At 37.9% G+C, this 27925-nt stretch overlaps 1 protein-coding gene across 1 annotated transcript in view; it reads left to right on the plus strand.

Moving 5' to 3' along the window:
• The window catches only part of LOC121894315 (receptor-type tyrosine-protein phosphatase gamma-like), a 486290-nt gene that overhangs the window by 274977 nt on the left and 183388 nt on the right, over positions 1-27925 (plus strand). The window contains exon 3 of the mRNA XM_042406838.1: positions 18330-18512. Coding sequence (XP_042262772.1) covers positions 18330-18512 — 183 coding nt within the window. The remainder of the gene's footprint in view (positions 1-18329; positions 18513-27925) is intronic.

The following is a 27925-nucleotide window of genomic DNA, read 5'->3' on the forward strand; positions in this document are numbered from 1 at the left end:
GTGGGAGGTGAAGGCTGTTGTCATGTGTGGAAGGAGCATTTTGTTTTTCAATTTCTTCAACGCTTGGTTGGACAGTCAGATGGAATTAATGCTTGGCGGCGCGCAGAGTGACGGGGTCAGTGGGACACAGGACGAGGTGTGAAATCACTTCTCTGTGGCCCAGTGACAGAGAGCTGAGACAGCTGGGTTCAGTAGTAGCAGAATTTATTATCATTATTTTATATTTGAATTAATTCTGGATTCCAACTTAATTTGACTCACTTTTCAACACAGGTTTATGAATAATGACTTGTTTTATTGTAGGTTTGATGTATCTAAGAAAACCTGGAATACCTAGAAAGCTTTAATGGAGCTTTCCAATTTGGAAAAGTACTGCAAAATGAAAAAGAAATATCTAAATAAAAATGTCCTTGAAAATGATGAGTTGTCATAGAAAATCTTTGGATTTTAAATGTGCAGTGTAGTACAAAGTCAAGAGGTTGTTTGCAGCACAACAAGCTGTTAAATGATCAGTGTTGTCTACCTCACACAGAACTACTCTCTGGAGACTGAAAATGTGTTCGCTGTTAGTAGTCTTTCAGGCCATTTCTAAACAAACTAATGCGACCAAACTCTTCATAATGAAGGACACATGTCATCCAGTGCAGCGGTGTGACTCATGTGTGACGTGTTTTAAACAACGGAGCTCTACGACACAGAGGAATAAGATATATCAGACTTTGGAGACAACACAATACAGGACCAATTCATTGTTAGTTTGGCTCTGCACATGAGATGTGTTGACAATAAGAAAAATATTTAGAAAATAATTTCTTTAAGATTGAAATTGTTTCCTTTTAGCTTACTAGCCTTGATGTGGATGTGTTTAGGTATAAGGTTGAAAGTGGTTTGTTTAAAGCTGAAGCTAATTTTAACGGTAAAGTCTAATGTTAAGGTTGTAACAAAGCATTCATCTTTATTTAGGACCGTTCAGAACTCCTTTTTGACATCTGTATTATACTGCATGTTACACTGGACAAAAAGCATTAAAAAAACAATGATATTATAATAGAAAAGAACTTGCAAACTGGAATCACAACTCCCATAAGTTTGTCTGAGAAAGGGCTGCACTGGTGGCTTTGGAGTGAGTGACCCTTTTCACATTTGATCCGTTGTTAATATTGATTCATTAAGTTGTTAGTGTGAGTATATGCTTGGTTGGTATGTTTACTACAGTGGGATTCAGAAGGACACATCACTATTGTTGTCTAGCTTATGAGCAAAGCTGAATCTTTTTGGAAAACTTATGATATTATTTTGTTTTCAGGATTGTTTTTTGTCTTTTTTTTTTCTTTCTGTGATTTTCACTTTATTCAGTTTATTTCCAGTTTATCAAATACAGTATACCCCAGTGTTGTAAAGCTGTAGCATTTGTTTATTCTAACTGTGTGTGACATGCTTGAGATCCTGTCTCAGATAAATACTGAATGAAGAGTGGAATGTGGACATTTTGTGCTTGAGCATTTTTAAGTATGTGCATAGTGTCCTTATAGTGTGTCTGTGTGTGTGTGTGTGTGTTTGTGTATGTGTGTGGCTTTGGACAGCTGTGAAATGGACTGTGACAGTAGCTTCAACCATAGTTACTGACTGCCCATGGCAAGCCAGGAGCCCCAGTGGCCTTCTGTCAACACACTCTCTCTTCCTCCCTATCTGTCTCTGTCATGTTGTTTCTCACTGTCCAGACACACACACACACACACACACACACACACACACACACACACAGTCTCATATCCATCACTTCAGAGGACACTCCATTGACTTACATTCATTTCCTGGAGATTTATCTTAACCTTAACTGTAACCACCACATGCCTAACCCTAACCCTTACCCTAACCTTGACGTAACACTGAACTAACCTTAACTTTAGACCAAGTCTTCACCCTGAAATGATTTACTTTAAGGGAACTTTTTGTCCCTGTATGGGAGGCGAGTCCCCACAACATGAGGAATACCTGGACCCCCCCCCCCCCCCCCCCCCCCCCCACACACACACACACACACACACACACACATATATATATATATATATATATATATATATATGTACTGTATAGAGTTTTACTATATCTAATTAAGGCTGAGTGCCATTTCAGCCTCTACAGACTGCATTTTTCCGCCCACATCGCTCAAAAAGCGGAATGGATGGCTTGTGTGTCCAAGGTGAGAGGAGTCAGCACCCATGGGAGCCTATATCCAGCACCCACATCCACAGGAGGTGATATTTGCTCCCTAAAGTCAATAAATCATTCATTTTCTGTGCTCTTATTTTCCATATTCATCATTTTCACACATTTTCTCTATTTCATTTAGAAGGATTTCATAATATTTTTTTCACCTGTCAACTGTCATTCATTTATTTCTGCTTTTTAGCTTGTTAGACTTATTACAACTGTCAGTTATGCAATTTATATGATTTTCTTTATTTATTCTTGTTATTAAACTTTTAAAAAAAAATGTATCCTGTTTTTTTTTTTTTTTTTTTTTTTTTTCTTTTTTGCTGTTTCCTATTGTTTCAAACCACAGCAATCCAGTTTACCTCTGGGATTTCATCCAAAATATTAAATAAATAAATAAAAAAAATCTCAGCAAGTCAAGGAAAAAAAATGCCAATTAGGATTCCCTTGCCATATGTTAGTCATTAGAATTAATGGGGCTTTAGGTGTGGAAACAGCGCAGTTCTGATTGGTTCATGAGCAGTTCATGAATAATTTCCAATCACATGCAAAATGTTAACAGGGACTGATCCCCAAAGCTCTGTGATTTTTTAGCCTCGCAGGGGGTGCGTTGTTATTTTTCTGACACTTGTGTAGCACGATCATGCCTTATTATGGCCTGCGGGCACATTTCCCCAGCTCCTCTCTCATGTATTGATGATGGAGCACAGTAATTGGCCACGCTGACTGACAACCGACGTCTCGGAGGAGATAATGAGGCAGCCATTTTGAGCGTAATGCTGACAGACACTTTTAGCAGTTAACACAATTAACTGCTGCACCGGGCAGATCACTCGCTAAATTTATTAGCAGGCTGATTTCAGATTACACATTCATGAATATTAATCACCAACTGATTACTGGTTGGAAAATTAAAGACATGGAGAGAATCTTGGAAAAATTTTGGTGCATTTATGTCTTTTTATGGCATTCCAGAGCTGAGCAGTGAGGCATCAGATAAGCTAAAGATAAGGAGATAAAAAAAGAAAACACATCCTTTTTTATGGTGTCAGATTATTATGACATGCACTCACACAATGCTGGGGCTTAATGGATTCAGGAACAAAGCATTCAGACATATGTCATGTAATAGTGTAAGGTAATGGGATGACTCTGGGTAACCTTGTTCAGGGAGCTTAATGCACCTGCACATCACCACAGTACATCCTCTGCTGCACCTCTCCCCATTTGGCAGTGCTGTCTCTGTCTTCCTACCTCCTCTATTATGTCTATCTTCAGTGCTCAGTGTAACTGGAGAATGTTTAATGGTGATTTTACAGTGATTGATTTCAATGTGGGAACATCATTATTTGTGATTATTGCAGAGGGTGTGTTTCCCCCATGGGAGAACCAGTTACCAGGTAGACGAGCTTCCACAGCCTTTGTCAGTTCAAGCACTGTCTGGATTAATGGTACTCTACATGATACAGATCTCCACAATTTGGACTTTTAACTGGTTAGCAGTGTAGATTTAGCATTTTGCAAATGTATTTGAAAGTGTTTCATGAGCCAGTGTTTGAACAATAGGTTAAACACACAAGGAAGTATGAACATCACCAAATTTGGAAGTATGATGTTTTTACTTTAACTTAGGCATGACGTGATCCTTCGTGAATCTATTAGCCTTGTTCCAGATATCCGTTTTGCTTTCCACATTAATGATTTTTAATCTGACATTGCATATAGCTTTTTGAGTTTCCTTGGAACACAGTCTAACCGCAGTGAAAGCCAGCCTCATACATAAACAAATTGCCGTGCACGCATCGATGTGTAGTGTTGTTAGGTTAGTTGACCTGGATCCCTATGCAGTTAGCCCTGATGGCCGTTCCAGGCAGCTACTCACCGTGTTTACCGTCTTTCCAATGGACTCAGAGACCAGCAATTAAAGTAAAAAGCACATTTATTTGTATGCCTGTAGGAGGATCGTGCAGCTTGTCCTGATATATGTAGTTTTGTGTGAGTCCTCGTTTCCCCGTATATCTGTAACGAAGCTTGTGAGTGCAAAGTTACCATGACCCGTAGAGCTGCCTCGGCCACATTTATGGGAAATGTACACCAGGTTGAAATACCAGAATTTTCCAGGACAGAATGATAAAGTCCTGGACATATTTCCATTGTTGTCCCTTGTGTTTACACAGTCTACCAACCTAGATCAAGATGAGGACATTCATTGTGTGGCCTTAAGCTATATTTGTAAGTATGAATGAAAGTACTAGAAAACTGAATAATTAGAACAAACTATCGCTAATTTTTTTCAGGAAGCAGGCGAGGTAAAAAGTTTCATAGACCCCCCAAAATTAATGGCTGATACTAATGGCTGTATGACTTACAGTTCAAATAGAAATATCAAGGAATTAAAAAGCAAAGCATAATAAACATATTAAGATATCCACATTCTATCAGGGAATACCATCTAGTATCCATTGTTTAGCTTTTGCCTTAAAGGTATTTCTCTTTATGAGTATGGTGAAAAATTGTGAAAATATGTAGTTTAATCAAATCTAATCAAGTTGGTATCTTCCAAAGTTACAGTACAGACTATAACTTTGGAAGATACTGAGTTTTGTCCCCCATTTCTTACAGTGTAATCGCCTTCCGAGAGAATAGCTTCGGGTTACATATTGGCACATCAGCATTGTATTAAGACAGACTTGAAAAAATCCAAACCTGTCCTTCAGGCCAAAAAAGTTCAATATGTGTTCAATCAATCAATCAATCAATTTTTATTTATATAGCGCCATATCACAACAGAAGTCATCTCAAGGCACTTTTCACATAGAGCAGGTCAAGACCGTACTCTTTAATTTACAGAGACCCAACAATTCCCCCATGAGCAAGCACTTGGCGACAGCGGTAAGGAAAAACTCCCCTTTAACGGGTAGAAACCTCAAGCAGACCCCGGCTCTTGGTGGGCGGCCATCTGCCCGGTTGACCCAACATTTTAATTAAAGTATGACAAAGGTCTGGGGATTTAAAGAGGAGAGGGTTTGACCATTCCTGGCAAAATTTGACATTTGTCTCTATATGAAAGAAACCTCATTTTTTCACAGTTTGTGTGAAAACCATATGTTGTGTTGTAATCAAAAGTCATAGCAAAGCAGTCGTAATCAAGCAATACATTTAAATGTACGTCACACAAAAGCTGTGGGACTGGTAGCTGAAAGAATGGTCCGAAGAAGAAAAGAAACGTAATAAGAGGCCTTTGCCATCCTCAACCTAAATGCCAGAATAAAATGTTGGCATTGTAAGTTTCTGCAAAACACAGATACATTGAATCTCTGTTTCAGTCGCTTTTTTGCGTGTTTTTTAAAATCGCATTAAATGGCTTTCATCAATTGGATAATTATGTTTTATGTTGTGACAACGCTGTGGTTAAGGTTTGGTTAAGGTTTAGGCACAAAAACCACTTGGTTAGGGTTAAGAGAAGATCATGGTTTGGGTTAAAATACCTTTTTTTTCACCATAGAAACGGCTGCAAATGTCCCAAAGTCTGTCCCAACATGTTTTTTTGGGTTGAAACCAGAAGCAAGTAGTGGTCTCGGACAGTGGTCTCTGCTGCTCTGATGCTTCTGTAACTTTGTGCCATGCAACTAACTCTCTAGCCAACCACCCAACCAGCCTCCTCTTAATATGAAAGTCAGGTCATATAGATGTCATGTGAACTACGTCACATTCCTTGTGATATGTATAATGTTGACATGCTACATATTAAATGTATTGGCACATAGACATTCAACGTGTTTATAGTTTGCAGAAATGTACAATGCCAACATTTTATTCTGACGACTGGGCTGCCATCCTATATACTCTATCATAGGATAGTAAGAACACAGTAATAATAATAAGCCTGACTGTGTCCCAGAAAAAAGCATCAAAATCAGATATGAGTTTGAATTCACTGCTGACAGGATTGACTGACTTATTGCTCAGTACTGATCATTCCAAATGGAGAGATGGCAGTCAGGCTGAACATAATGAGAAACAGGCAATAAAGGAAGTGCTGCCACACTGAGGAAAGCTAACATCAGCCAAGATTAACTGTCCATTCAGGTAAACAGAAAGAGGGAGGACAATGTTCTCACATCTGAGATTCCTGTTACTTATGTGCAACTACCATCGCAGATTGTCAGCATCTCTCAGGAGAGAGAGCCCACTCTTCATATCCGTCAATTATTTACTTTGTAAATACACCTGGCTGTCTCTTCTGACCTTTGAGAGAGTTTGAGGCTTTTCAGTCAATTAAGAGCCATTTTTGAAGCAGATGCTGTGCCGCTGACCTTGTTCACTTTTTACTGAAAAGCCTGCCATGATACCAATTTGCTGCATAAACAAACCAAAGACTGTATGGAAAAAAGCTGCTTAAAGACGACAATTATGGAATGCAAGCCTCTAACGACAAAAGCTGTTTTTTACACAAAGGCAAAAACACCTTTGGGAGAAATTTGCTGTCAGAAGAAATCTGACAAACTCAAGAATAACAATGAAATCACGGTGCGCCTAATGAGACGAAGGACAGGAGTGAGACTGGGGGAAGAAAACAGAGCAAACTTTCTTGCCAATTCATGTTCTGTCCAGGAAAAAACGAGATTCGATCTTGCCATATGTCCATCTCCTACAATTAACCGCTCACGTCAGAAAAGGTCTCCTCAAGCGTGGAAATAACAAGAAACAGAGAGACGGAAATGGTATGTTTCTCTTTTGGCAGGAGGTTTCCTCTCAGCAGGCACTAAGTGATCTTCTCTCCCTGTTCTGATTCCATCAGGATTAGTGGGGAAATGGCAGAAATCAATGCACTGAGGAGTTGGCCTGTATGTTGAGGACACCTGGATATGGAGGAGAAGAACCAATACAGTGAGGCGGGGGTATTAGTTGTAATCTCTGGACGCAGTCAGCGCCAGTCTCTCTGCTTTCAAATCCTCACCTGGAGTAAAAACTCACAACAGTGTTGTCCACTAGCTGCCAGACACACAGTGTAGATGAGCACGTTAATCTGTTATTGACACAGGATGTGTATTTAATGGAGACTTCATGTAATTAATGAATTACATGCCAACCTCTCTGTGTTCTGTGGGATTCATTTAACACAAGAACATGAAATTCATGAGAATCAGCAATGGCCCAGATACAACTGCGTGAGGCCAAGGCTTTCCAATTTACATTAAAAGCTTCATCTATTCATTCCATCTCTGTTCCATTTTTCATAACAGCACGGGTCGATGCATGCAGGATTAGTATCAACAGCAGTTTACAAAATCATTGTAGCCTCACAGTTAATTTGTTAACTATCCTAAATGCCTTCAGTTACTAGCATGTTATCACGGAAGAAGGAAGAGCAACATCTAAATTTTACCCTAATAAATAATAACCAGGTATTACAAGCATTTTTGCACGTTCAAGAAAATAAGAAAATCCTTTGCTTTTCACCTAAATCTCAGGAAAAGTGGTCTCCACAGCTTTGTCCATTGTCAGTGCAGGAAATAGTCTGTCCTTTATGTACTTACTTAATCCTCTTTATCCAAAAAAAGGTCATTTTTCATCCACCAGATTTTCTTTTGCCTGAAGAGGTCCATCACAGTCATCTTTGCTTTACTTCAGTGATGATGTTCTTGCTTTTGGTTTTCTGTACAAATCCAAGTTTGTGATTAAAGGGTAATTTCAGTATTATTCAATCTGGACCCTATTTCCCAATGTTTGAGGTCTAAGTGACTAGTGGGGACACATTTTTTTGGACTTGGTCCAGTATTGAGTGAGATCGCTTCAGAGGAGAATGAATACTCTTTATTTACATTTACATTTTAAATTTTCCTTTTTCTAAGTCCTAACAAGGCTGGCCTTTTCGAGGTCTCAAGTAGAATTTGATCATTTACGCACTTGCAGGACTACTTAAATGAGCAAAGCATTGTGGAAAACCTATAAATACATTACCTCATTTACTTTGTCATCTGTGGCTATTATTGATTTGATTCTTATAAAAGACGTAAAGGGGACATATTCTGCACATGTCTAGGTCTATATTTTATTCTGGGGTTCTTTTTTTTAACTTATACTGGCCCCCATATAGGCCACCTCTTTAAGGCCCCCCTCCTGATGAGCCCACTCTCTTCTGATTGGCCAGCTTCTGCCAGCTTTGGAGGCTACGTAAACAAACAGTAGCAGTAGGATTTCAATTTTATATTTCTCCTTCTTTGCTCCAAACAGTGACTTCTCAAATACATCCATACATGTTAAGAGTGAATCAGATCTGGAATATGAGAGTGGACAATGTAAACAACCACAGCAACAAAGGTTAAGGAACAGATGGAGGTTTATTTATTTGCACAATGAGCTGATGTCATCTCGTCAAGAAAGTTAAACATTGCAAGTGAAGCGTTCAGGGCTTTGCACAGTGCTGGGAGCATTTTTACTTACATTCACCTCACATTTTGAAACTTTGACCAAGTTTAACATCCAACATCGTTACAGTATATAAATGGCAGATCATTACAAAAAGCGTGATATGTCCCCTTTAAGATCCTGCATGTATCTATATCATAAATGAAAATAATTGAACTATTAGCTATTTCAGTTATATAGTACTTGAACTTGGTGAGTCTAGACTATTTGCACATGCATCCAGAGCAGCATAATGGAAACTTAAAGATGGAAGTAGATTTCCAGGTTCAGCACCCTTTTGTGAGTCTGCCTATTCAGCACACAGCTTCTTAGCCATTAGCCAGGTGTGTGATTGAGGTTAGCGCTCTAGCAGCCATGCTAGTCCTGTCTTTCCTTTCCTCCTTTACCTTTGCACTCCCCCATACTGCTGCTTTCAGCAGAAATTAGCTGTATTAAGGCAGTGACTAATCGCTTCACGTTTTCTCTTCCACTGCATTTGCCGGCCGGTCCATGGCTGTCTGGATCCATAGGTAATGCAAGACTTATACGAAAGCCAGACCACCTCAATCAATAGCCGCCCCTGGGCAAGGACGGAGATTGAGGAGAGGGGAAGGAGAACAGGATGCCGCCTAATTCAATGAAATAGACATTACCCGGTGCTCGCAACGCGCCAGGGCATGAGTAATCATAGACAAATTCATTTTAGAGCCCAGGAGCCCAGTATTGCTTTCAATTAAGGGCAGAGTTTAGAGTGAGTGGGGTGCATATAGTGGGAGCTAGTGTGAGTGGGAAGGGGAAGAAGACAGACACAGAGAAGGAGAGATTCACAGAGAGCTCGGATCAGTTTCTGTTGACATTGCCAATTTGTAGCCGAGGTCCTCTTCAGGCATTTAGTATCGCCGGTGCAGTCGGTGTAATGCTTAACCAACCAGTTCTCTATGTTGTTGTTTTCCAACTAATGGAATATAAGTATATTACAGGATGCTGCTGATGGAGTGCTAGCAAAAAAAACAACAAATAATGCAATGAAATAAAATACGGAAGAAAGTTTTGAATTCAAACTGCACAGTGCTGCTCAAGACTGGCAAACTGTTGAAAGGTTATTAGTCAGATTGATTCACCATATATGCAGTACAGTACTTTACTTTGAAGATATATTTTAATGTAATCACCAGCGTCATAGCCCATAAAAAACGATCTACTGCACTTTTACAGAGAAATGAATCTCCATAACACTGTTTCTATTCAAAAATGTTGGTGTTTGTACTTCAGACAGAACAAGAAAAAAATTTCCTGAAGAAAGTCTGATTGCTGTGAGCTGTTGAGCTTGATCTTTTTTCTCCAGCCCTTTGAAATTAGTTTAACACTTGAGTCAATGAAAACCGACTTTAATGTATTTTCTGACTGAAAGGTTATGAAAGCTCTTATTATGAGCTGAAGTATGTTGGAAAGAAAATGGAAGGAGTCTGTGCTGTATATAATGGCTGTGTTACAGATGCAATGGCAGTGAATGATTTACAGGCATTTTATAACTCATGCAGAGCAAAAGTTATCCTTTTGAGCTCATGAATGAGTACCATACTGAGTACAGTATAAAATATAATACAAATGGTAAAGATAATTGATTTGACTTATTGATTAGGACAGTGTGCAGTTTTAAACATTAAAGATGCACTGCACCAGCGTTAGCTCAAAGCTAATTTGCATCTGTAGTCCCCCACAATCAAAACATACAACAGCACAACAACAAACAGTACAAAGCAAAAAAAAACAACAAAAAAAAAACAAAACAAAAAACACACACACACAGAACACACCATACAAAATACAAAGCTACACATAATAGCACATCACATATACCCACAATGTCAATTAGAAATTAATAATGTAAACTAGACTCAGTGGTCACACAGCTGATTAGTCTTTCAGTCTTGATGGATTTCAAAGTGTGATTTCTATCTCTATAATCTTACATTGTTTATGTATTTCTAAATACTGTAAATTCTTAAATAAAGCAGGTATTTAAACTATATTTTAACTGGTATATCAAATTATCACAGGCCTCAAATCCCAGCAGGGAGGAATTATGCTAATTATGTAATTAGCAAAATATACAAGTGATTAGCATAGTATTAGTATAACGGGTAATTTAACAAGGTAAATTCAGCATAATGTACTGTACATTTACTCAACATTACAGTGTATTTCCATCAGTACAATAAGATACACTGTAACTACTATTCCTTGAGCACAGTTTAAATACAGTAAATATTAGTTATTTTTTTCAACTTCAAGCTACTCTTGAAATTTTTGGTGTATTTTTTGGGGCAGAGGCATGACTGCCTGACTCAAACCCCAATGCCAACAGGATATCCTGAAATGTAACATTTTCTGTACCTGTGTCACAATAAAGGCTTTCTTTTTAAGGGATTATTATCACTTGAAGTGTTTTATTGTGACATAGATGGGGGTAGTGTTGAGCTTGTATCAAAAAGTGTATCTCTAATAATAGCCTATCTCAAATAAAGGCCTATCAGTCTTCAGTTGAGGTAACCAGTGACCCCAGCAATTACTAGAGAATTTATAGTACAATGAAAATAAATGAGGCTTCATCCTGTTAACTGCAATGCATAATAACTGTAGATGTCGGCAATATGAATTTAGGCAATGCAGCATTTTAAAATTTGATTGGAGGATTTAACAGACTCCAAATGGGGCTTGAGAGATTTGGAGGTTTTGAATTTGATAGAAACAGGGAAGAATGGAAATATGTCTTGAATGCTGCATTTTTTACTTACAATAGTGATTACAACAAAAGTATAATTATATTAGAGACTAAATATTCCTGCACAATGTTATAAGCTAATTATTAAAGTCTGATATATTTCCACACATTTGTGCATAAAAGAACACATCTAAAATGAAAAAAAACTTGACTGTTACACACTGTGGAAGCATTACCTGGACTTCTATGGGAACAGCGAGAATAGAAAAAAGTCCCGAGATTGGGCTCAAGTAGTTAAGCCCTGGTTTCTACTGTACTAAATGTGCAATAGGAGCTACTATTTGGTATGCTTTGATAAGAAAATTCTATCATATAGTAAAATCCTGTTCACGTCTCAACAAAATCCAAATATATCTTTCCATGTTTACTTCACATCTGTAATATATGCATTTGCATACACTGAATACAAACCTTTTAATTGATACAACACATAAGTCTGTAGACCAAACAATATAATTATGATGAATTTATCATTTGAATATATGCGTGTCTTGCAGCTGTCGGCATGATAGTTACTGGGTGTTTTAGGTGCTGGTGGGTTAATCATCTCTGCCAAAGATACACATTTACATACACCCACATTCACATGACACTTACTCTCACATACTGTATAAAAAAAAAAAAATCTTCTTCTTTCTGTCACTGTTTCCATGGCATTGACCTCGTCCACCCTTTTTTCCATCTCCCTGTATATATTCACCCAGCACTCATTTTGATGTTCTTTCTTTTTATCATTTTCCTCTCTCGCCCTCAAAGATTTGGTGATTTTCCATAGCGTGTGTTTCATCTTATCATATCCTATACATCCAAAAAGAGGTTAAAGTTTCAAAAAAAATGTGTGGGCATGTGGCCATTAAGACTCTCAAGAATGCAATCACCCAGCTGTTGTCATGCATACATATTTAAGGATTTTATAAACTTGGACTGATATTCATGATGTTTCAGTAAGAGAATAAAAGTGAGTGGGACGTAAGAGATGGCATTCATGCATGCATTCCTATGAAAATGTAATATAAACGAGAACACGCTCACAGAGAGGCACAAACCTCCACCAACGCTGGACAATTCTCCAGCAGTGCTTTTGTTTATCAGTAAATAAAACAGTTATGGAGGCTGCATCTTCTCAAATTGCTTTTGAATTTGATTTCCTGAAAAAAGGCATTTCAATGCATTTTTGTTCAGCTGCCAGTGTGGAAGTCTCAAATGCCAGACCCACCAGCTCCGGAATGCAGTTTTTCCACTGTTGTGGCTAAAAACATACTGATGTATCTACAGATCATAGCAATGAAACAACTGAACATTTTGTAACTTCCTTCCAATATCATCACTTAGAAAGAATAAGAATTTCTAAGGTTGAGAAATCACAGATACTGGTATGCAGTGTTTGTTAAATTTAGCAATTGTCATGACCAGTGATATATGAGATATGGCCTTGAGTGGTCAACATGAGGAAACACAACCATCTTTCAGAAAAAAAAAAATTGTTCATATTTCCATGTAAGACTCAACATAATCCTTTCCATGTGGGTATTTTCTAGTGTTCATACATACTAGCCAGTTAGACACTGTTTTAAGAGACTGTCCTTCCAAGAAAACAACATGTGCTTATATTCGAGTGACAGTGCCCTCTAGTGGGCGTAGTAATGATGATGGGAACAAATGAGGAAATCAGGTGATGTTATTATAAAGCAACAAAGTCCATGTAGGGAGGAGGTCGGGGTGGATCAGTGGGTCAAAACAACATAAGATGTTAACACATGAGATTGCTGTTCACTTCCTGTTTCCAATATTCTTTTGCTTTGTTTTTGTTACCATGACCATAAGGGGCTTAAAGGCTCTGAAATCTTTGTTTCAGATATCAAAGCTGCACTAATCAATATTGTATATTAAAAAATGATGTTGTTTGTTGTAACAGATTTACAGAGAATCATCACCTGACTCTGCCATTCCCCTCAGATGTACAGAGTATTTTAGGCTCTTTCAGCTCATTGTTTTGGTTTTATGGCCAGAAACTTAATTGTTGTTTCTATCTGAGCAATCTCATCAACCTGGTTAAAAGCAACAGCAGCAGCTATTTTCGGTGAAAAATCTCTGATAAACCTACTGTACACTCCCTGCCAAGCACCAAACAGCAGACACACAAAATGAAAGACTAACTGGTGAACACAGTGGAGCATTTAGCAGCTGAAGAGCCAGATATATTTCTCAGGAGTTGGTGGAGACCAAAACAGAGCTGAAAGAAGAGTAAATATTGGACTTCATGACTTGCTTTGTTTTAATAGACAACAGTCTGCAACATATTTGCCACAACATCTTTATAAGGTGAGCGTATCTGCTTGATTGACACGTGTCTCAGCTTATCACACTAACTTGTGGTTGTTGCTGCTTGCTTGTCCCCCTTCAGCCCAACCAACACTCCATCCACTTTGGTCAAATTAGGCTATTTCTGCCTCCAGGCAGCGAGATTTATAGAACCAGTCAAAAGTTTGGACATACTTTCTGAATAAGAAGGTGTGTCCAAACCTTTGACTGGTACTGTATACCCAAACTACAGGCTTCAAAACACACCTTTAGAAACCTACAAGCGAGGTACAGATGCTGTGTTTTCAAGAACACGGAAATCATTTTTATTTAGAAACAAGCTGTATGTGATCAGTTATATCCTGACTACAGAAAAGGCAGGGGCAAAGTCAGCCCTCTACTTGCATACACTCAATGTTACAGATAAATTGAGTGCTGACCCCTCCTTTAGTCAAATTCATCGGCAGAAAGCTAATGGAGTGTAGCACTGAGGTTAGTACTCTCACACTTGCATGACTCCTCTCTGAAAAAGGACTTCTCTAAGTTGTTTTAGTGACAAAGCCTCAGAATTGAGAAAAACTTGACTTTTTAAACTCGTGATACAGAGGTTAATTATCATAAATGATGCATGCATCTTCCCAATGGTCTGACGTAAACGAGCCAGATCACATTAGTCCTGCATGCAGACCTCCTGTGTCTCTTATACCATTTCAAACATATTCTGAGATCGCTTTGCACCTATTTGTTGCTTTTGCTCAAGGTGTGATTTATGCATGGTGAAAAGCCAAAGAAGCAAAGAAAAGCACAACATCAGTATTCCAAACAGACCTCAACAGAACATGTGTCACAGTACATTAAAAAACAAAAATAGAACAGCTAATAAATGGACCTGGTGAGATTGTTTCAACTGCTACTTCCAAGATCATGAGTGGCATTTGAACATTGAGCTTCTTCTTTGGTTTTAACAATCAGCTGTGGTGAGTTTAGTAGTATTTTGCTGTTTGAGATCAGTAGTATTTACTATTTGTTGATTTAGTATTGTATGTCACATTTATCAAAGTTTGAAGCAGCAGAAGCCTTGACATTCCGAATCCCAAGCATAGGTCAAGTTCCAAAAATGAGTTTCCACAATGTAACCAATTGCGTCTTTTTTATGATTATTTTAACACACATTTTTGTTATAAATGTGTTGTCTCCAAGCCCAAGCTGAGATAACCCTAATGACATGACGATGACATCATCTATAGTTATATTCTCAGACTGTCAAAATTAAAATATGTTGCAAAAGTCCTCTCCAGTACACCATTGATACAGTAGTTAGAGAAATATTGATGACCATAAATCCAGCACATCAATATTTCATCAATATTTCTCTTATAATTATTGTATCAGTTAAGGGTAATGATATTTTGTGTGTAGTCATTTCGAAAAAGGTGATTTGTATATATGTTATTTATAGTGATTTGTCTGTCACATGATCAATCAGCTAATTGTATATTAGGTAAACAGAAGTGGCCTCAGACACCCTTGATGAAGGCAAGAGAGTCAAAAACGTTTTGTGAATGAAACAGTGTACTTCAGAAGAGTTTTGCGATGTTTTTTTAATTTTGATGGACTTGCATTGAAGCTCAGACTGGTCTGTACCTCGCTGTGTGTGCATTCTTAAAGGAGAAAATTATTTTCTTAGACTGAACAGAGCTCCTTAAGAGCCACAAGAAGACATTATACAACAGTTTTCACAGGCAGAGTAGTACTTCTGAACTAACCTCTATGGATAAAATCAGTGGAGTGCCCTTTTAAACACACTGCAAGAGCAGTGTAAAACAACCAAACAACCACCAAATCTGGACAGAATGAAATCGCAGTTGTCCACAGTTCAAAGTAAAGCACAGGGTAGTTATCTGCAAAAATTTCAGTGGCCTATACACAGTCCAAAACCACTACAGCAGTATTTCAGGAAAGATGACTGCTGTTTTCAAGAGTCAACTCGAGCTGTTTTTCATTGTATTCCAGTAAATGTCAAAGCAATTCACCTCGCCTGATTTTCAGTTACATCTCAATGAAAACTACTTTTAACAGCTAACGCCTCATCCTCCACATCGCAGAGCTCAACTAGTTGTCACTGACAGGAGAATTATAGGTCTGTGCTGCTCACAACGCTGCTTGAATGGAGAAACGGCACTGAAGCAAACCTGCTCTGAGCCAAACACAAAAGACAGTATCTGAATGTAGGGCTGAATGTAGGGCTGAATGTAGAGCGATTAATTAGGGTCATGTGGCCCATTGTCCAGGTTTGTCATCTCATAATACAAGTCTGAAATAGGTAAGAGTATGCGGTCAACATGAAAGCAAGAATATTATACCAGTTTGTAGTAAAACTAAATCAGTTGACCAACTTCTTCAAATGTCATGTCTCATCTCATGAATTCAGAGAAAATGGAAGTCTGTTGATATTTCTTTGTTGTTAGGTCACATGCAGAGAGGTGTAGTCTAGCAGTGGACTTGTAGTTTGTACTATATAGTCAGTTGAGTGCACTGTTAGATAAAATGAAACTGGGTCATAGTGACAGTAATGGATAAGATGTAGATAGGAACAGAGCAACACTGACAAAAGATGATACCACAAGTAGAACATATTTAAAATTAACATTTGGTTTTTGTAATGTTAATATTGAGCTCGATTAGGCCTCTCTTTTTGATATTTCCTTTGATAAGATGTGAGACAAATGATAAGATGTGCAAAAGTCTCCACTGATTACATTTCAAAACTGTTTGAGCAAGCACATATTATTAACTGTTGGTATCAAGGTAAACGTTATATGGACAAATTGAAATCTGATTACAGCAAGAGGGATGATTTTGGTTTTTGTTGTGTATTTCAAAAGCAAGTCATCCATGGGTTTCATAGAAATGGATGGATATACATGGATAGCTGTGAAATGCCATTTTTTTCTGTTTACAGTCAGTTTACAGTCAGTTTGTAGCACTTTACACCTTTCCTACAATACCCAGTATTCGTTGCTCTATTTTGAAATCAGTCACCTCTATCACACAAGTACACTCAGTTATCACCCCAACTCAGTTAAGAGCTGTGGCTCTGCAAAGCTAATGACTTAGCATGCTAATATTTTTTTCTAGATTGATTTGATTTATTGACTGGGACAGTGTGCAGTTTTAAACATTAAAGATGCACTGCATCGGAGTTAGCGCGAAGCTAATTTGCATCCGTAGTCCCCCACAAACAAACAAACAAAAACAAACAAAAAAACACACAGAACACACCATACAAAATACAAAGCTACACACAACAGCACATCATATACACCCACAATGTCAATCAAAAATGAATAATGCAAACTAGACTCGGATAATATAAGCTAGATTCAGATGTGTGGACTGGGGCAAACTTTAAAACATGCAAACAAGATATTGCATGTAGCCTATGTTTAACAAGAACTTAAGAATAACTAGGCTATTTCTGTAGCATTAGGCAGGGTCATTTGAAATGTAGCCAGCGGAATTGGGCTGATAACATGTCAGCGCACTCGTTTGTATTCTAGCACTGAACCAGCCACAGCTGACCTGCTCATGGACTTGCCTCAGTCTGTCGAGCTAGTGATGTTTAGGGCTCATGGGAAATGGGGTTTGTCAAATGCAGTCAAAATAGAAATATTAAAAAAAAAACTCCTACTTGCTGTATGGTCCAGAGCGGGATTTTTAGTCATTTGTGTTACAATTGTCAATATGAATTTTGAATGAGGTTTCTGGAAGTTCCAGGTTCTCTTCGGCTCTCCATAGTCACCAAAAAAACAAATACATTGGGTTAGAGAAATGTAGTTATTACTCTACTGCTCTCCTATTTCTGTGAGTGTTAAATTTACTGTGTCCAGGGATGGTGCTTGGAGGCCTCAGGCAACATTCTCCCCTCAGTGTGCCCAGTAGCTACAGCTCTGCTCTTTGAGTGAACACTCAGGCGTTAAAGCCCAGGCCCCTGCCTTCCCTCTGACTATCTTTCTCTCACAGCCTCTGCAAAAAGTGACTTCACTGGCCTCAGGCTTTCACTCGGTGGATATTTACTGTCAAAGGATGTCTCTCCATACACACACACGCACACACACACACACACACATACTCATCGGCTTCCTCACTTGTCTGAGGTGTTTTAGGTTCCCTGTCAGCTCACTAACACTGTGACTGACGTTGACTATAGAGGGCTTGTCTGAGGGGAAGTTGAGAAGGAGGTCAGCAGTGCAAAAACAAATACTGAATTTATTTTATATGTATGATGTCGCAAAAGGCAGCGGCGGACATATCACAGCCTCATAATAATGACATTTTGAAAATCTCTGTTTACCACATGAATGAAAATGAGATGTTGATGCTGCTTTTTCAGTAGCTGCTCCTGTTTGGTGCTCATGATGTTTATTCTGTGAGCGGTGTTTAATTGGAATTCAGATGACTTGGCAGTAGACACTGTCAGCTGTTTTCAGAGGACGTGAGATAGCTATAAAATGTCATTTCCTTCTGATATATCCCTCTAAAGCCTACTCAATGTCACATCAACACTGTATCCTTTTAGTGATAAAGACCCTATTGCATTTCCTCTTTTCCCCAGGTATATATGGGCCAGACGAGGGCTGGGCGTCAGCTTACCCAGAATGCAGAGAGAGAAACCAGTCACCAATCAACATTGTGGACCAGGATACCAAAGTATCCACAGAGTATCAGGAACTGACGCTGGAGGGCTTTGATACTGAATCCTCTAATAAGACATCTATGAAGAACACCGGCAAAACAGGTACAGTAAAGACAACACAGGCTTGTACTGCAGATTGAATTTTGCTGGTTAATAACTTCCTGATATATGTGGGATAATTCATGATGATACTCTCATGCTGACTGAAAGGTTTGAAATGTTTCAGCTAACTGTATAAAGTATTTGGACATTTTAAGGAAGACTGAGAATGAAATAGGTGCTAATGTGATTTGTTAAGCATTTGAAACACCTCCCAGTATTTCAAGTGTTTCACATTCTGTCTATATTCTGCCCCACTAATCTAAAATATTCTGTGGATGTTAATTGTTCTCAGATAATGAATTTAATAATAATAACAAAACATTTTATAGATTGCTTTTCAAGATACTCAAAGACACTTGACACAAATGTTACAACCTCCAGAAAGGCTCTTTACAAACATAACTTAAAGAGTTGAGGAGTAGCAGAATTTTTTTTTTTTTTTTTTTTTTTTTTAAGTAATAAATGTGGCCACCCCCACAATGGATCATCAGATCTGGGTGCTAGCCCCTAACCTAAACAAACATTAAAACTAAACCTAACAGAAATAGTGAAAACAGGTCTGCCAGACTCATCAAAAAATAAAGAACCAACAAAAGAAAAGATCTAACTCAAGGTGGTAACATGTACAGTCTGCTGCTGCTGAGGCTGGAAGGAGAGAGAAAGAGCCAAGCTTCCTTTCCCCTTTACACTGGTTTTCCCCCCAATCAGTCTAGACCTTATACACCTGAGGGAAGAGCACAGAACATCATGAGACTCAGATAAGATGCACATCCAGCAGGGGGGGAGCAGGGGGGGAGCAGGGGGGGAGCATGTAACACAGATTTTAAAAAAATGATCCTTTGTCATTTTAATGATTTTCACCCTGACCTTTCATCTCAAGACCATGTTCAGGGCAAAATGCACTATCAACTATTTGACTAAACGTCTTTCTTACTGTTATGATATATATTATACTGTTATATAAAAAATGTTGATCATAAAAAAACTATTTGGCAAGCCCCTTCCACACATGCAGTCTATCCCAGAAATGTTCAGGAAGATTTCCTGCATAGGGTCATGTGTGAATGGGAGCAGGGATTGATATTCAGGGAAATGTACCACCTATTTGCCACCTCAAGACCCAGTAACATTTCAGGGAAAATGCCAGTATGGTGCTGTGAATGAAAGCAGTAGGGGCAAGCACGCTTTCACGTGGAGCGAGCGAACTAATCACAAGACTCAAGTACAAGTATTTGAATCTGCAACTTGTTTATGGTTGCCTTGCCAATGCTTTCACGGGTGGTTTGATGACTAACAAGCAATACAAATTCTTTTGTTTGGAAACAAGCTCATTTTTGTCAAAAATGGCTGGAAACTGGACAGATTCAGAAATAAGGGAGCTTCTCTCAGAAGCTCCTCGCACAGAGCAGTTGGCATCCGTAAGTGTTGCATGACTGCCATCTGCTGAACTGTCCCTTGCCCATTCTCTTCCTGCATTGCTATGGCATGTGTGAAAAGGCACAAGACATAAATATTCCCGAATGTAGCTGCATGTGTTTAAGCCCAGCTTCTGGTTGGTGCCATCTTTTCTGTTTGGAGCCAAGACCTTCCAAATAAGGAGTGCAGGGTGTTGCCTTTCACGCTCTGAAAACACACCCCACTACCTCGGACCAAAGCTAACACTAGCTTAAATTTAGCTTTTAGCTAAATTGTAGGGCAGGTATCATAATCAAGTAACATTAAACTTTGTGAAATATTGTGATAATAGTCTGATTCAGTGCGAGTCCCAGAGCCAGGGAGAGCAGCAGGTGAGCCAACTGTCAATCACAGCTATCAATTGACGCCCACACCGCAGACATCAAAGCTACTATAAGTCTTCAAATCCTATTAACGGAGCAATAATTTCCAAAATGACCACCAGCACACTAATTAGAGGGCCTGAATTTAGCGATGACTTGTTGAAAAAAAATGATTGACTAAGTATTCCTAAAGGGAAGTTGAAGCTTTTTGAATGGGAGTCAGTTGGAGCACAATTCAGTTTATCATACAAAAAACATCATTCAAGTATGCACATGCTAATGTACGGAAGTTTTCATGTCCTAGACATTAAGAATTGTAAAATCCTCAGTATATTGTTGTATTGTATTTTCTCAAACACTTTGGTACTGTCGGATGTAAAGGTAAACAAATAAATGATTACCCAAACTGTCCAAATCCATCACTTCCGGGTTCAACTTTAAACTAAAGTACTTGTTATAGTTGCCCTGGAATTACAGAATATTAGTAACATCTGGTGCACTCAGTTTTTGTTTTACCTCTAAATAAAGTGCTTTAGGAAATGTGTTTGCAGTGTTGGCTTGTTATCAACTGGTCTGATCATCTGACGACTTGTGTTTCTGCCCCTTTGGACTTCATTATCACAATGTTGCCCAATAATATCAATTATTTTGGTGATATCATAACCAACAGAAATAATGGTCAAAACCACAAAAATAAGACCCATGGTGTAATAAAATGTAATCATCCTTTCAGATCTTGTATTAAACATCAAAATAGAATTCTGGGTCATGTTCCTTAAAGGAATCTTGCCAGTTGTGACAGAATGTTTGGAACCATATAATGTTATGACAGGCCATAGTGCAGAGAGAATGAAAAGCAGAAGTGTGACAGCTCTAATAATCCCAACTCATATTGGCAGATGTCTGCACATCAAACATCTGTTGCATCACTTCCCCGCACATGATTATAAAACAAGACAGGTGCAATATGTAGCAAGTCATTTATGATGAAGATTACACATCCCATTTTCATTCAGATATGCTGCAGCCGTATTAGTACAAGTGCCATGGCAGGTGTCACTGCCTGTACTATTCAGCACCGGGCCATCTGCATGCGGGTCTCCTGGCATCTCCAGGACCCTCCTTGTCAGCCACAGATATTTTTCACAATTCCAGGTTGTCACTAAGATGGATGATCCTTTCCCCTCCGTCGAGAAATGGAGTTGAAAGGCTTTTGAGAGACAGAGGCCACAGGTGGTTGGAAGCACTGTTGACAACACTGGGAATGCTACCCAGAGCACAGCTGTGTGTTTAACACAGTAATGTTTTACATCCAGTTATTTGCTCAATCAAGGATTATGTGAGGCGTATGTGATGAAAATTTTGAATATTTTGCTATTTCTTTTATAGGTTTACAGCAGCTTTCCTAGGCAGGTTTTGTTGTGTGAAAATAAAGCTTATCTTAATGCCTAAATAAGGAGGAGGGGCTGCAACAAATATCGGATTACAAATTATATTTGATATATCTAACAAATATTTGGACATGGACAAAAGTTTGGACACATCTGAGAAAACACGACTGTGGATTGCTTGTAAACATTGCTAATAAAGTCAGGTGATCCCCAAAGATCATAATGACTATCAATATTTGCACCAAGTGAAAAATTGACCCGCTGGTTGTATTAAGCATCACCAAAGTCAGCAGGCTTGATCCTCTAGGGACCAAGAATTTATGTATATCTAATGGCAATCTATGCAACAGTGGTTGAAATATATAAGTCTGGACCAAAGTGGGGTACAGAGCAACAGACAGATTGACCAACATTATCATCCAGAGAGCCACTACGCTAGTGTGGCTAAAAATCTCATAATGTAAAATGACTGATTTGAATCAAATTTGCTGACTACATTCATACTGCGCAGTGAATAAACCCTTCTTACAGTATTTTACATTGAGACAGAATGCTTCAGTGTTGAAGTTAAATGCTGTGGTGGAGGGTAACTAAGTATATTTACTGTACTTAAGTACAATTTTGAGGTACTTGTACTTTACTTTAGTATTTACATTTGATGCTACTTTATACTTCCACTCCACTACATTTCACAGGGAAATATTGCACTTTCTACTCCACTACATTTATTTGACAGCTTTAGTTACTTTTCAGATGAAGATTTGACACAATGGATAATATAACAAGCTTTTAAAATACAACACATTGTTACAGATGAAACCAGTGGTTTCCAACCTTTTTGTCTTTTGATGTCTTACAAAAAGCAGTGTGTAGTCGGGGTCACATTTCAGATGTCTGTGAGTTGTTAACAGCTCCCAAATAGTGATCTTTATCTCTAAACTTCTCACATGCTTTCATTTCAATAAATGATCAAATGATCTAATATTTCACCAAAAATCAAAGATTAGAGAAAAAGTCCAAAAACTGAGAACAGATTTGTGTATCAGAACTTTGTTTTTTTCTTCTTTTTTCTCCCATTATTCATCTCATGACCCCTCAGATTTATCTGCTGACCCTTTGGAGGGGCCCGACCCCTAGGTGGGGAACCACTAAACTAGCTAACTGTATATAAAGTAGTTGAAACTAGCTCCACCTCCAGAAGCTACAACAGTAAGATGCTGCTCTAACACTGATGCTTCAGTATTAATAATCTAATGATGTCATATATAATAATATATCAGTCAGAGGGACCAAACCACTACCACACACATTCACATATTTGTATATAGACTTTTATCAAGCAGCAACACATTTACTATGGTATAGTTGCAGGCTATAGTCAAGCAGTGCATTGGGACAGTATACCATGGGCTGCTTATAATAGAAAAAAATTGTAATGATGTAATGAGTAATAAGTGTAATTTAAAGTAAGGGAACCAACCCTGACGCTAACATAGCATGAAATACAAATTCTTGTGCAGGTTTTGTGAGATGTGCAAGACAGTGGGTACATAAATTTGGATGTTGAAAGCTATAACAGTTGTAGGATAAAAGTAAGTCCACTCTAAATATGGGATGGAGGAGAACACTACCTAAGTGGTAAACTTATTTCAGGGGATTGTTTCTGATTTTGGTGTTCCAGATTTTTTTTTTTTTTTTTATAGCACTAGTTCTTTCTTATTACACTAGCATTTCCACACAAGATCCTGCATAATGAAACAGGCCAATTGCCAGGACATTAGCTGAGCATATTTTTAGCCGCAATGCTGGAAAGGCTCTATATATAGCAAAATCATAATATGCTTTTGCTGTGTCCAATACTTTCTTTTCAATGTAAAATATTGCAGCTTTTAGGGGATTCTACAATTTTTGTTTTGCTGTGCTGGATATATACATTTGTACGTGTGCATTCTAAGACACTGACTCTAGATGTGTGATCCTCACAGCAGGCTAAGTTTTTAACCTAGCAGAACCTCTCTCCATTTGTCAAGAATTTTTTTATACTTACATTCAAAATCTCTAACACACTGTAGGTCATTGTATTACTGCATTTGATCAAATATAAAATAAAAAATCCTGTTTGTGTTCACCAGTGTATTGCACAGGGAAAAACAGTGTGACTTCCTCAGATGAAATCTAAGCTGTCAGTCATCTCCACCTACTGCTGAGCTGCGTTACAGCACAAACCTGTAACAGTCACAAGCAGAGCAGCTCCTCACTAACTGCTGTCATGGCCTCTCTTTCACTTTCTCACTGTCTGTCAATGTAAAGTTTACATCTGCTGGCATGACAGAGCAGAAACCTCAGCTGCCAGAAGAATATAGTGTATTGATATGGCTTATGATGTATACATTAGGGATGTGCAGAGGGCCCAGTATTAGTATTTGTATCTGTGTTTGTTGAAGCAGCAAAATTATTTGTATTTGTATTTGTATTGGAATAAAAGTGGAAATAGGCTTAAAAATCCTGTAAATTACAATACGTGTTCATGAATAAACTACCTTACGAAGGAGGTCCCCACTCTGGGTCTCAAACTGGAGTCTCCCAGATCATAGACAACTGCACTGACTGGAAGAACTATTATTGCTGACTGAAGGCTATTATTGCTTTGCACTTTTCATTTATTGCCTATTTTTTACAACCTAACTTTCTGGAAAGGAGAAAGGGAACAACAGGTTGCATGTGTCAGTAGCTCAGCTTTATCTCTGGGGAACACCCCCAACTCTGGGAGTGATGTCCAAACTAGGAAATGTGCATCATGTAGCAGGTGGATGTGACTCCTCTAGTTGAGACCTGCTGATAGACGTAACAGCAAAGCAAAGGAGAGAGTCTGAGATAGCGATGTAACCCACCTGTATGCTGGTATTTGACGTTTTATTTTTTCTTCCTGAAAACAAATAATTTTTAAAATATTTGTATGAAACAAATATACGTAAAAAAAACCAAACAAACAAAAAAAAAACACTATTTGTGCTTCTCCGAATAATGTATTAGTATTTGGGCACACCCCTAGTAAAAATTAACAGATGAGTAGCATATATTGACAAACAAAAATTTGAATGAAAGACATTAATCATTTAAATAATGTGTACAGTGTTAAATTCTAATACATTCAAGATTGGTTGATAAGATATGGGTAGGTATTACCCTTCTTGGCATTGACTGTCTGGTGAGATTCATAAAGTTTTTGACTTTTTCTTTGATCAGATAGTTCTTGATTTAAATTTTAAAAATGCCAGTTTTGCACTTTAAAAAAATATATATATATATATTTTATTTTATTTTTACTGTTGCTTGTCTTTAAAGCTTCTTTTGTGAAGTGCATAAGAATATATTGTGGAAAAACATGTGCAGCATTGAAAAAAAAGCCCAGTGGAAAATTTGGTTTGATGTAGGAGAAAGGTGGTCAACAAAAACAATAGAATTTATCTTCTGTGGACCATGAATATTGTCAGCAAATTTTCAAGGAAATCAATCTGTTGAAGACATCTTATTGTTATTTCATGCCATAACCAGCAACTAGATCATATCTGCACCCAAACTATCCAACACCTGCAGTGTTCATCTGTCATTTCGTCGACCATACTGTATATACCATCTTTCTTTCATGGCTGCCTCATGGATGCTCAGTTGATTAACATGGCAGCAGTAAAGCCACAGTTGTATTCCCATGGTGAGGCATAGACTGTCACTCTAGATGAGTTGACTTCCCAGCCACGATGGGCTAGTACCATCCTGGGGAAAATAGCCTATAATGCTTTCTGTTTATTAAGCCTTGCATATAACCATTTGCCATTTGTCGTTGCAGCCAGAGCGTTAATTATACAGTTATCCACTGAGGCAAATGTCAACTAACTTTCAAAACAGTTACACAGAGGAAACGGTGAGGGAAATTATAAATGTGGCTCCTGCGGCTGTTTATGAGTTCCTGGGATTCAAGTCATATGATGTCAGAGAGCTGATTTGCATTCAAGCTGAATGTGAGTGTGAGGAAAAGCAACAATAAAATCCATCAATGTGCAGAGTCAGATCGACAGACGTTTCTGTAATATGCCCTGATTTAACACAACACAAAACAAGGTTAACATGCTCATCTATTTTTCCAGTAAAGTTATTGTAGCTTTTACTGAACATGGTAACACTTATTCCATTACATGACTGACTGAATTCTGCTGACTTTTCATTCATGTTTTTTTCAAGCTAGTTTTGACTAAGCAGATGGATTTAAAGATCCCCTCCAGGCATGTTTTCAGATTTATAAAAAGATCCTGCTTTTAATACTAATTTGTGTCTGATATGTTTTTCCACCCAATACATTTATATATATATAATAATTACCTCATAGGAAAATCCAGAATCCATGAATATGCAGACAACAAAACTACAAAACTCTTAATTTCAAAACTGCAAGACAAAAGACAAAAATCCATTCTCAGAGTATGTACACCAAGCTGCTCATAAAGGTATACCTCTTAAACTCAGATTTAAGGGGAGAAACTTTATCCCTTCAGCAGATGAATGTGAAAGCAAACTCATACATACACATCTTTTTTTTACGCAGTTGTGATGTTACACTGGATGTTATTTCAGCATTACTGTCCAGCTTTGGCTGCTATCATTTAGCTGTACATATACCATATATGTAATGTAATGTCTGTTAGACCCACAAACGTAACAACATCCAACAAACCAATAATAAACCACAAACGTAATACAAATCTGCAGCTTTTAATGCAATAATCCCACTATTGTAATAAGTTTCCCACATACATAATAGCAGTTGCCTTCCACAAACGTAATACTTAATTTCTCGGAAACGTAACTATTAAGTTTGAAGGAAGGTGAAAACCTTCAGCTTTCAAAATTGTAATAACTTCCCACAAATGTAATAAACAAAAACAAAACATTTCTAAAAACTTCTGATAATTAAAGGCTTTGTAGATTACTCTCAAATGTGTAACTTTCCATCCTGTCATGTTAAGTAGGTCTATTTGGTGTCTTTCCTGAACCTGTTTAGCCGTAATTGGCTTCAAAGGTGGCCTGTTTAGAAATTTTGCTCTCAGCAACTGGCACTGTCTGGATAAATCCAGTGCTTGTTGAACAGCTCTCACTCATCCCAGAATACTTCTCTCTCAGTCTGATGTTTACTTTTCTTGCATTACAACTTTTAGTGGCATCAAATCCCCTGTTAACAAGTTCCAGGATAGCAGACTTCTTTGCCATGACTCTCTGTCATCACTTAAGCAATACTGGTGCCTATTTGTCCATACTCTGACCAGAGCTGACTGTTGATTTTCCGTCCTGTCTGCAACAGGGACATCAAATTCCCCCTTGAGTACCTTCAGTATAACACTGTAGGTAACAAGTCAACAACTTGGTCAATCAAGTCAACAGTCTTTTACTTCTCATTTATGATTGCTGAGTTTAGGCTATAAACCACTACTGTTAACGTTCACTGTTAGCCTATCACGTTTGTTAATTGGTCATATCTAATAAAATTATTTTCAATTCATTGTCAATATTTCATTTCAATATTAATTTTGTAAGAAATAGTGACTATAAGAAGAAGACTCATTCATTGACTAAACTAGACTTTAGAGCAATGACCTGAAAGGAACAGAATTTTTTTAACTTCTTTTTTTTTTGACTGATAGCTATAAAATGATGAACTATGGTCACTTCACTCATCAATACAAGTGCTACTAAGACAGATACAATCACTAACACCTGTCCTATTGGCAAATGACACAGGTGAGCGACACTGTTTAGAGAATTACTGAAAAGACTCCTTCCCTGGATCTATGTCAGATATCCATAGCCTGAACATACTGATATAGACAAAAATCAGCAATTGTCAGTGTTATGAAACTGTACAAGCTGGTCAAAACTGGTCAGAACTGTAGTTTTACGCAACTATCAAATAATTCTTTCAAACAATAATAGGTGGATGAGAGTTTGCTTTTGTCTGGGAAATTTTCAGGTTAGTTACAGGTGAATTCAGATTTTTTTCCTGCATTCACTGACATTAATTTAAATCCACCTGATGTCAGTCATTATTTGTTTACAAACCTTTCATTTTCAGTCTTAAATGTTGAGAAATGTTTCATTTTCATTATTTTAAAGAATGACAGACTGGTCTTATATACATATTCAAGTGTTTGGGTTTTGATATGCAGATATATTTTATTCAAATGGTTCAAACATA

Source organism: Thunnus maccoyii, chromosome 3 (assembly GCF_910596095.1).
Source record: "Thunnus maccoyii chromosome 3, fThuMac1.1, whole genome shotgun sequence".
Taxonomy (NCBI): domain Eukaryota; kingdom Metazoa; phylum Chordata; class Actinopteri; order Scombriformes; family Scombridae; genus Thunnus; species Thunnus maccoyii.